General features: G+C 39.4%; 1 protein-coding gene across 1 annotated transcript in view; it reads right to left on the reverse strand.

The window, feature by feature from the left end:
* Window positions 1–12,180, reverse strand: part of kcnh5b (potassium voltage-gated channel, subfamily H (eag-related), member 5b) — a 199,083-nt gene that overhangs the window by 173,307 nt on the left and 13,596 nt on the right. The window contains 2 exon segments of the mRNA XM_062440543.1: window positions 2,177–2,305; window positions 8,952–9,058. Coding sequence (XP_062296527.1) covers window positions 2,177–2,305; window positions 8,952–9,058 — 236 coding nt within the window.

A 12,180-nucleotide genomic window follows, 5' to 3' on the forward strand; every position in this document is an offset into this window, starting at 1 on the left:
AGATGATGGTGTGAGTTAAAATGATCACTTTGTTAAGGTTAGAGGAACATATGATGTGTGTTAAAGTTACTACTTCCTCCACTGTTTCTGTTGTAAGTGCTGAATAAGGAAAGTTTCTCTGAGCTCAGTGAAAATCCGATTTAAATGGGAGAGCCTGCAAGCATCATTTGTGACATCACAGCTAGTTTTTAAGCCAATCCTGGTCCAATATTCAACTTACACAAGTCCGATGTGGAAACCTGAAGCCTGCAGTGCACGAACACTGAGAATGGACTTCTTGTGTCAAACTGTTAGACTTCTGAATTGAAATGTATTTATAGATATATATTTTTTAATAAGGGAGAAGAAGTAGATGCCATTGTAAAGATAAGGGCTGAATAATTTAGAAAAGACATCTAATTGTATTTATTTTTGAATGATACTGCAACTGCGATATGATTTGTGATATTAAAGGGAAAGATCATCTTTACATCATTATTCTCATTTTCATTGAAAAACATATAAAAATGATGATAGTTTGATTTCTGCAGCGATCTGTAACAAACAAACATGTTTTCTAATGTATGCAGAATATGATGCATAGGCGAGGACATCAATATTTAATTTGACACATACATTGACACATTTCTCCTTAACCCTCCTGTTGTCTTCCCGTCGACCATGCAACTTTTGCCCTTTGGTTTGACTGTTTATAAAGCACAGCGTATAAATTATCACCCAATTATGTGTTAGACCTTTTTAGCCAACTTCATTCCAACTTATTACTACAGGTTTCACACATATTTTTTAGGGAAATTATGGTCAATAGGCCTCATTCAAATCAAACTATACCTCAGTTTTTAGTTGTCCTCATCAACAACAACAACAACAGCAAGAGGGTTAAACAAATATTGCACCTCCTATGATTTGAACATTGCAGTCAGCCATATTGCGATTTCGATAAGACTTGGGATGAATTGTTCAGCCCTAGTAAGGATTTTAATAATGTAATTTTTTTAGATAAACAACATATCAGACATATATTATTATTCCAAATATAGTAATTTTAATATATTTCACAACATGTCTGGAGTGAATCTTTAAATTTAGGCGATCTTCGTTGTCATGGCTACAATAATAATCACGGGGTTAAAGTTAGCAGTTGATCGTAGTTACGCTTTTTTAACAAACTGTCCCGACTCGTTGGAAACAAGAAACAAACCCAAACAAAGTCCACTGTTGGGTTAATGCCTCCATTAGCCACATGTCCATATATATCTGGAACTGGACCGTTAATCCACCGTTACTATGGCTACTAGATGGCAGCTGTCTCTCAAATGTTTGTTTGTCGTTATTGGGCGACTTACATTACATTACGCAAACAAAGCAGAGATGAGAAACTGAGTAAAACAAAAAGAAAGAAAGACGTTACAGAGGAAATAAGAAGAAAACATTGAAGGCGAAATAAATGGCTTTCGAGAGAAGGAGATAAAAATATCAAGCAGAAGGATGACAGGAGAGAAGAAGAAAGAAAAGATAAAGGATAAGCACAATAAGGAGAAGAAAGAAAGAGATGAAGATGGAAAGGATAAAGGGAAGGATAAAAGGAGAGGATAAAAGATGGAGGAAGATGAGGAAAAAGAAAACAAAGAATGAGAAGAAAGTCAGAGAGTATAAATGTCAGGCAGGAAGATGACAAGAGAGGAAGAAAAAGAAGGAGAAGGAGGAGAAAGAGGAGGAGGAGGAGGAGGAGGAGGAGGAGGAGGAGGAGGAGGAGGAGGAGGAGGAGGAGGAGGAGGACGAAACATAATTACATGTCCCATCAGAAGCAGAATGGCACTATATTACATAATGGGGACTCCAGCCATGTACTAATTTGGTTCCCACTCACAAATTCTGTCATCTTCATATCGCTCACTGTGTCCTGTAACTATTTACTGTGTTTTATCTCATGAAGAAGAAAAAAAATCATCTCAGCTCAGTGACACATCAACGTCTCATCATTCTATACACGTCTCTCTTCTTTTTAAACTCCCCTGTGAATGATCTAATAATAAGAACAAGCAGTCCCGCCGAAAATAAGCTTCAAACGCACCACGTTGAGGTTTGTTGTTTGTGCTTTTTTTGGGGGAAACTTCTCTGAGTGAAAGCAACTATCTTGCAGCAGCAGTGAAAGAAAAAAAAAACAACCGCTCACCTTTAGTGGTTTCGTCTTCGATGGGCTGCTTGAAGAGAGTGATGTCTTTAAACGTGCAGAGGAACAGAACCACTTTGTCGTTCTCGTTCCTGATGGGAGCCACTTGCATGTAGAACCACACTGGACTTCCTGCAGAAACACAACATCTTAGTTAAGATTATTAAGGCTAAAAAATGTCAAGTGACCGTCACAGTTCAATTTCACAGATGTCATAACCAAAAGATGATAAATAGAGAAAAGAAGCAAATCTAGAAGAGCTGAGACGAGAGAAAGTTTGACATTTCTGCATAATAACTGACTTAAATGTTAAATCAATCATCAGATTTGTTGTAAAAAAAAAAACCATTTCCTGCAAATTAAGACTTCCAGAAACGAGCAGTGTCTGTTATTTGCTTAATTGCCTGATAAAAACAAAAACAGGTGGCTCCGTCTGAAAAGTGAAGCCAATGCGGAAGTGCCTTAAACCTGCGTTTTCTCTAATAGCCTGCACGGGGCGACTCCACTGACTGCAAAAAGAAGTCTGATTGTATGGAAGTCTCAGGCGAGGATTCCGGTCCTCTGAAATGAGGCCAACGCTGAAGTAACTTAAAACTGCATTCTATCAAAAGGCCACCAGGGGGCGACCGTTTTGGTGTCAAAAGGTCTTACGTCTCTATACAAGTCAATGGAGAATTCACCAACTTCTCACTTGATTTCTAACCTCAGTAAACGTTTTCAAAATGTGTTTATGGTCTCAATCGCTAGTTTAAAGCCTTCTTCAATGCAGTATGATGTTCATTTGGGACATTTTGGCCTCCCTGATTTTATATGTGACGATAAAGCAGGGTATGCATTAGGGCATGGCTACGTCGTGATTGACAGGTTGATCGGTTCACAGGTTCAGGAGGGCGCCTCGTGGTCCTCCTAATGCCCATTTAAGTAGAATCCGTGTTTTTATTTTTCCCAGCATGCACCTGAAATTTTCAAGATGGCGCTGCTCAGATCCGAAACTATTGGCTTCCGAGCAGCAGTCCACAAACCAATGGGTGACGTCACGGATGTTACGTCCATTTCTTATATACAGTCTATGGGAAGTCTGTGAGAAAATGACCCGACTTCTTAATTGATTTATTACCTCAGTAAACATTTTCCTAATATATATAACATTTCAAGTCTTCTATAATACAGCATGATGTTTATTTTTGTAAATTATGGTCCAGTTTAGAGTAAAATAGCAGATAAAGCAGGGTATGCTTTAGGGTGTGGCTACCTTGTGATTGACAGGTAGCAACCACGGCGACAATGTTGATAACATAACATTAAGATGACATTACCTCAGGCATAGCTGCTACTATTTCACAGTGTGTTAGTATTATTAACAGTTAACCATAGACTATAAATTCACTGTGCTAACCAAGCTAGGAGCTAGCATTAGGGACAACGCCACCCTCTCATCCAAATATGGTGAATTCTGGCTGCAAAAATCAAAGATGGCGGCGGTAAAATCACCAAACTCGAGGCTTCAAAATAGCCTGAAGTGCAACATTTCACAAATATGAAAGTCAGCATTAAAGTGTGTAATTGTGCGAGTGAGCAGATTATAATTTAACTCTCCTGTTGTCCTCGAGTCAAGGAAGGAAGGGAGGAAGAAGGAAGGAAAGGGGGAAGGAAGGAAGGATGGAAGGGAGGAAGGAAAGGAGGAAAGGAAAGAAGGAAGGGAGGGAGGAAGGAAGGAAAGGAGGGAGGAAGGAAGGAAGGTCAGAGGAAATAAGGAAGGAAGGAAGGTAGGAGAGAGGGAGGGAGAAAGGAAAACAGGAAGGGAGGAAGGTAGGGGGGAGGAAAAAAGGAAGGAGGGAGAGAGGAAAGAAGGAAGGAGGGAGGGAGAGAGAAAGGAAAAGAGGAAGGGAGGAAGGAAGGAAGGGAGGAAGGTAGGGGGGGGGGAAAGAAGGAAGGGAGGAAAGAAAGAGAGAAGGGGGGAGGAAGGACAGACGGAAGGAAGGAAGGAAGGGAAAGAAGGAACAGTCAAAACAGACGGGGTCAATTTGACCCGGGAGGACGACACAAAGGTTAAAACATAGATGGCGGCAAAAGTTAATTCTGTCACGTGACGACAGCAGCACCTACAAGTTGTCTGACTTCCTTCTGATCGATTCTTCGTCTATGTTATCAATCCATCTATAATTTTGTCATCCTGTATTTCTGTCATTTTGCTATCTTGGTCTATTCTGTACACACATCTATTGCATATCTGCCCATCCTAAAAGAGAGATCCTTCCTCTGTTGCTCTTCTTAGGGTTTTTTCAATTTTTTACCCGTTTAAGTTTTTTCCTTATTGGAGTCGAGGGTCTAAGGACAGAGGAGGTTTTTATTGCCGTACAGACTGTAAAAACCCCCTGAGGCAGATTTGTGATATTGGGCTGCACAAACAAAATGGACTTGACACCAAAATTAAACTTTAATCTTTGTATGCGCTCTGCAACCTGGTGTTCTGTAGTCAGCCCAAAGGGAAGAAGCTGGCATTGCTATTCAATTTAAATGGACAACATTAAATATATCTTCTGCTGCTTTGTATAATTTAAGTATCAGAATGAATTCAGAATAAGCCAATACAATATTAAAAGGACTCATATTGGGATCGGGGACAGAAAAAACATTATTAAGACATCCCTGATGCAGAACTTCAAACCTATTTGTCATATTTTCAGTGTTCATCCACTACAGACCTAAAACCTAGCTTAACTATCTTATATACAAACAATCCAATATAATTTGATTCAATTTTGAGATGCAGAGTAAAGGTTTCTGCCACATCTTCACCTACTTCAAAGGTGCACCAAGAAGGGGAAATAAGTCTACAAAAAGGTCAAAGCTCCAGCAGAACTTTTAGTATACAGATTGGCCTGAAGTCACATGACCATATACCCAACCCAACTTCATAGATACCCCATTGGCTGATACTCCAATTATGTGCATCCAGTCATGTACCAGCCAATATGGTTTCTACCAGGCGGGGAGTTCCGGTCGTCTGAAATGAGGCCAACGCAGTAACTTAAAACTGCATTCTATCAAAAGGCCGCCAGGGGGCGACCGTTTTGGTGTCAAAAGGACTTCCGTCTCTATACAAGTCAATGGAGAATTCACCAACTTCTCACTTGATTTCTAACCTCAGTAAACGTTTTCAAAATGTGTTTATGGTCTCAATCGCTAGTTTAAAGCCTTCTTCAATGCAGTATGATGTTCATTTGGGACATTTTGGCCTCCCTGATTTTATATGTGACGATAAAGCAGGGTATGCATTAGGGCGTGATTGAAAGGTTGATTGATTGACAGGTTCAGGAGCGCAGATAGATAGACTGTATGAAAATAGCCTTGAACTTGTTTCGCACCGACAGTTTTGTGGTTATAGTCGTAACAGCTAACTTGGTTAGCATCACCAGGTTGCCGGTGTAGACTGTGGGAAATCCAGCCGGATCCAGCCACATTCACACGCTGTTTGTAATGTGTTTTATGATGACTCTGATGATGGTCTAACAATAAAGTTGTTCTTCATACTGAAAGTGAAGTGTTGCTGGAGCTTTTACCTTTTTTAAAAATCTAATTCTGAGATGAAAATTAGAGAAAAACAGGATGAAGTATGGGGAAAATAAGCAGTCATAGTCATAGTTCTGAGTAGATCTACTCGGTAGTAATAATATTTTAAAGTTAATTTGGATGGCAAATCAAAGATACACAAAAGACCAGCAGAAAAATATATAGAATTTGTATAAAATAATAAAGATGTTAAGCAAGATGGGCAAGATGTGCTCACAGTATAAGTACCAGCCGAGTACATCACCAAAGAACAATTTGATCCTTCTCCTGGTGTTTAAATTACTCAGATTCAAACACATAATCATGTCATCAAATTTAGTGAGCTCGCTGCTCTTCCTGTACAGAACAATCTCGTATCCGCTGAGGTTTTATTACCTCCAGACTCACTAAGCACAAGAAAGTTGAACACTGCTTAACCCTCCTGTTGTCCTCGAGTCAAGGAAGGAAGGGAGGAAGAAGGAAGGATGGGAAGAATGACGGAGGAAATAAGGGAGGAAAGGAGGGAAGGGAGGAAGAAGGAAGGAAAGGAGGGAGGGAGGAAGGAAGGAAGGGAGGAAGGAAGAAGGAAGGAAAGGAGGGAAGGAAGGAAGGAAAGGAGGGAGGAAGGAAGGGAGGAAAGGAAAGGAGGGAGCAAAGAAAGAAAGGAATGACGGAGGAACTAAGGAAGGAAGGAAGGAAGGAAGAAGGAAGAAAAGGAGGGAAGGAAGGAAGGAAAGGAGGGAGGAAGGAAGGGAGGAAAGGAAAGAAGGGAGCAAAGGGAGAAAGGAATGAAGGAGGAAATAAGGAAGGAAGGAAGGTAGGAGGGAGGGAGGGAGGAAAGAAAGAAGGAGGAAGGAAGGAAGGAAAGAAGGAAGGGAGGAAGGTGGGGGGAGGAAAGAAAGAGAGAAGGAGGGAGGGAGGAAAGAGAGAGGAAGGAAAGAAAGAGAGAAGGATGGAGGACAGACGGAAGGAAGGAAGGGAGGAAAGAAGGAACAGTCAAAACAGACGGGGTCAATTTGACCCGGGAGGACGACAGGAGGTTAATATCATAATTTCTGTGGTTAAAAGTTATTCGTCATCACCATCCATCTCGTTTATATCCAGTCTCTCTCTCTCCTGATTTGTCAGCAAATTTGCGCCATTTGAAAAATTGATCTTTTTTTTTTTTTCTTTACTGTTTCTTTACTTCGCAGTTTGCTCTCGCTGGTCATCACTCTCAGCAGACGGGAACATTCGGGGACTATTTTTGTCTGCACACTTTTGCTATTTTGTTCTTCACACAACATCTGTACTGTTGCTCAATTACACTGGACAGCAGCTTCTATTATTTCTCTACTCAGGTTGACAGTTACTGATTGTTTCCAGCATGTTTTTGACATTACGATTTATTACTTTTTACATCTGACCTCCATCCGCCCATCCATTATCTAGCATATAATATTAGCTGTGGTTTAAATATATGACATATTATTATACTAATAGTTCAGGTAGTTTTCTTCAAGCAGAGATACCAAACATTTGATGGTTTCAGCTCCTCAAATATGATCATTTGCAGCTTTTTTTCCTTTATAATACTATAAATTATAGTGAATCGTATATTTAGATTTTGGTTGGTCGGACAAAACAAGATATCTGATGAAGTTACTTTGGGCTCCATTTTTCACCCCCTTCTGATGTGTTTTTGGACTAAACAATTAACTGATTAATGACAAATAAAGCCAGCAACTAATCAGTGATACAAATCGTCCTTAGTTGCAGCCTTAAGCATTTTATTTTTTAACTCAAGCTGCAAAGAAATGACAAAGAAAGAAAGTGGAACAGAACACTTAAAAATTAATTAGGAGCAAAACTGTGACATAACTTGAAGAAGGGGAAAAAATACATTTGGGATAAAAAGTTTATGAATACATAAATTAATTCATGTACTTTTAATTCATTAACTATGAATTCATAAATGAACTTCCTCTCTTAAAATAATCATGTACACATAGGGGAGATGTTAAGATGCTCAGTGACTGCAGATGAAAACGAAGCCAGTTTGTAGTTTTTACATGATAATTATGGGATGTACATCGTTCCTGATAAAGAGATAAAGTAAACTGAGTAAAGCAAGATGAGGGGAAGAAACAGGAAAAGAGGAAGATGATTAACCTTCGTGTCGTCCTCCCGGGTCAAATTGACCCCGTCTGTTTTGACTGTTCCTTCTTTCCTCCCTTCCTTCCTTCCTTCCTTCCCTCCCTCCTTTCTTCCTTCCCTCCCTCCTTCCTTCCACCCTCCTTCTTTCCTTCCTTCCACCCTCCTTTCCTTCCTTCCTTCCTTCCTTCCTTCCCTCCTTCCTCTCTCCCTCCTTTCCTTCCTTCTTCCTCCCTTCCATCCTTCCTTCCTTCTTCCTCCCTTCCATCCTTCCTTCCTTTTTCCTCCCTCCATTCCTTCCTTCTTCCTTTCCTTCCTTCTTCCTCCCTTCCTAACTTCCTTCCTTGACTCGAGGACAACAGGAGGGTTAAGATCAATGTGAAAATGGGGCAGGCAGTGTTGAAACGTTGAAAACAGTAAAGTTGCAGCCAGACAGCTAAACAATGAGCTGAAACTCACTATAAAGCTCCATAAAGTCAAAGTTTTCCAATCATTTTTCATTCTTAACTTTGAAATATAAACTTTGGAAAGGTCAAAAAAAAAAAATCCCTGAGTGGCAGCAATGAAAAGCCTGTATGGAGAGTATCAGGTTAAAAATTCATTAGCATTAGCTGTATTATTAAAGCCACTGGGAAGCAGTTGTAACTAAGCCAAATCCTGGATGATGTAAGAAAAACATGATCAGATTGCACCACAAAGCTGAGCCGTAGCTGAAAGGTCAAGAAAAGCAAGGCGCTGAAAATGATAGATGATATTGATTGATGAGTCATTTACCAAAGAAAAGTGACAGCACATCTGCTAGTTTCACCTTCTCAAGTTTGTTGATATGCTGCTTTTTTTGTTGTTTTAACTTATTTCAAATTATGCATATTTGGGTTTTATACAGTTGATAAGAGAAAACAAGCAACCTGAATATGTCACTTTGGTCTAATAGCTATTGTTTTTGATTGTTTTTCATTATTTTTTTTACCATTTTATAGACAAATAATGTAGATCTGATGTTATAGGCTTTGCAGTTTTCTCAGCATTTCTAAAAAAAAAAAAAAAAGACAGAAGAGATGATGATGAGACAAGAAGTGAAGCGAGCACTCACTGTTCTTTCTGTACAGGAGGATTTCGAAGCAGTTGGACTCATAGTTGTCGAACGTCTGCCTGACTTTGTCGATGGTCTTCTTGTCCGTCAACTCTCCGTACATAAAACTGGAAGAAGGAAAAAACGACGAGACGTGAGAAACAACGGCGATCGATACCGTCCTGACCTCTTTCACCTTTGCTCCTTTGACACTGTATATCACATGTGTTTGTAAAAAGCATTGTCGATATGTTATCTTACCATAAAGTGTCCATTAGGGTTTATGTACATTGACGAAGCTGCAGCATAAATTTGGCTCACAAGTGAAGGTTTGTAGATTGGTGCAGCCTGCATTTCCTGGCATAGTTGTAATTATTCCTTAACAGGCTTTGGACATTTTAATCTGTGCTAATATAATTAGGTTGAGTGATTACTTTCTTTCCAAACAGCTGCAGCATCTTCTAGGTCTAACACACACGCACACAAGCACAGATGGGTGAAAATAATCAATGAAAAAGTTAAGTTCAAAGTATGTCTACTAATAAAAACTAGAAGATTCAACACCATAGAGAGCATGGATGTCATTGATGTGGTTTGCTTTCTGCACTTCACATCATGTATTAATACACAGTGAAGGCATGTGCTGCTCTAACAGGCTTCATAGCAGGTATTCAAAGGTGGAAAATGAAGGGAAAAAACAAGCAAATGTGATTAAAAGAGGTTAAAAAGACAAACTGGACTCCAGCAGAACTAAGTGACTTGATTGACCTCAATAAAACTGAGCTAACTTAATGAGAAACAAGTAAAGTTCAGCATCCTTTTCCTCCTTATCTCTTTATTTATCTCATACTTTGCTCTTTATGCAGTCCCCTGCAATTCGGTGTCTGTCTAAAACTGTAAATCTGAAGCTAAAATGCTTCAGACAAAATCAATGAACGGAGCAACACAACCCTCCTTCTTACCCAGAGAACAGATTGTATCATTTACTGCCTTACACGCAGCTGTCAAAGTGATCTGTCCTGATGGGGTGAGGGGTTTAAAATGCAATGCTCAGCTTAAAAAGAGAGACGTAATTGATTATTGATGAGATTTTTGGAGAGATTTTAGCTAAAACATGACAGTTTGGAAGTTGGATGGTAGTTATTTTCGTGTCACCGCCTTTATGCTGAGACAGTACATGTGCTGCTTTCCACACTTTATATTCCCAGGAGTGTCTGATTGAAAATAAGAGTTAACCCTTTACATACTGTTCATATTCTGACTCATAATTAGTCTCTACACCAAGTCACATTCATAAATCCCCCCATCAGTCATAATTAACAATAAATGTTGCTAATTCGTCTGTTTGATGGAAAAAAGACATTCACAATCACTATTTTATGATCCAGGAGACCATTTTATAGAATATGATGAATACAGCAACATGTTTGAATGCTGATTTTTTAAGTCAAATTTGTACATTTGCATATATAAAAATGTGCGTCAGCTGCACATTAGAAAAAGTCCAGCTGTAAGAAATGTGTATATGATGTTTATACAGCTCTCAAATGTAAAAACAGGTCAAATTTGTCCCTGAACAGTGTGTAAGGGTTAAAGGATGAGCTATAAAAAGGTGCAGCCAGTAATAAGAGTCTTGTCTTATAAGAGGTCTGCGCTTCAATTGCCTTGTTTTTTGGGTCAACTGCAGCCAGGACATTAAAACCCTCAGAGAAATGTCTAAGGGGAAATCTTCAATTCACTGGAGACAGATCTTATGTCAAGTGGACACTGATGCGTTGCCATGTCAACATACTGGTTTTGACGGGGGTTTTAGAGCATAGCGGAGCAAAGTAAAAACAAGCCATGATGTCAGATGATATTGAGAAGATATGCTGCCTATGTGCAATAAAGTTGCTAATCAAGGGGGTTACAACAGCTTGACAGTAGCATTAGTAGTCAGGGGCACTACTGGGGATTTTGGGCTCTATTAAAAGATATCACATTGGACCCCATCACCACCACACACAGGCCACGCAAATCATGCACAATTACTGTAACCACACCTCTACCTGTGAAGGCTTGCAACTCTCTTATAGTCAAATACTTACTGTACAATATCTACTGACACTGAGCTGTGATGATATAACACTGTGTAGACATGCAGGCAACATTCTGCATACAGAGGAATTCAGTTAAGTCTATTCAGAGTACATTGGAAATAAAATATTCTATTAATGCCTTTTAAGTATGGTTAGTTAATTAAAGTTAGTTAGGAATTCAGTTAGTTAGTTTATTGCATTTTTGACTTTTTTCAAAATTCTTCATGTTTATGTTTCAAATCAAAGTCAATGAAGTTATTATATATGGTTCCTCGTCGGTCTATAAGGTAAAACATTTACCAAAAAGTCTATATATAAAAACTCCACATGGTTATGCAACCTCACAGAGAGGCATGACGAGGCTATTTTAGATGTTTAAGGAAGTAACCAAATATAGTTATTCACCCAATAAAGGCTTAAGTACATTAAGAGTACATTGTAGATAAAATATTCTATTAATGCCTTTTAAGTATGATAAGTTAATAAAACAAATTAACTGATAATTTTATAGGGCCTCTGTCAGTCACAAGCCTGAGAATCATCCTAACTTTTCATCCCCTTACAGTGCGCCTGGCGTTAGTCCCACCCGTGGTGCTGATTGGTTAATCGTTAGTTCCCCTGCTGCACTCATTGGATAATTGGTTTTTCAATCAAAAAACTGCTGTTTCATTTCATGACACCAGACCAGAATCAGTCAACTCAGTGAGAGTGGCTCGAATTTAAAGATCTAAACCCAAGAAACTGTTGACAAGTACAGCTGGGAAATTTATTACATGTCATCTTCTTCCCTTATATCGCAATCAAAAGATCAAAAGTGACTCCTCCAAAAAAACATAAAGGGCCCGATTAAACAAGCCACCATCTTCCATCACTTTGGCAGCAATAAGTTTAAGCTCTCGGTGGATTCTTGTTTCCTCGTCTCATTGTCACGTCTGAGTGGTTTGTTGCTCTCAGTGTCCTCCCAGAGCAGCAGGGAGCGGAGGGATGAATCTCAACTGTCCCTGTTCTCACTTAGCTCAGTGTCCGAGACCTTTTTTAGCCGCCGGCAAGCTAAGGTCGGATCTGAGAGGCAACTAAGGAGAGGACTCATCCTTTCAAGTCAAATTTTAAAACGTCTTGACTGACAGGCGAGCGAGACTGTAGCCTGAGCGTGCAGATCTCCTCTGGCAGCT

The sequence above is a fragment of the Scomber scombrus genome, chromosome 19, assembly GCF_963691925.1.
Source record: "Scomber scombrus chromosome 19, fScoSco1.1, whole genome shotgun sequence".
NCBI classification, from domain to species: domain Eukaryota; kingdom Metazoa; phylum Chordata; class Actinopteri; order Scombriformes; family Scombridae; genus Scomber; species Scomber scombrus.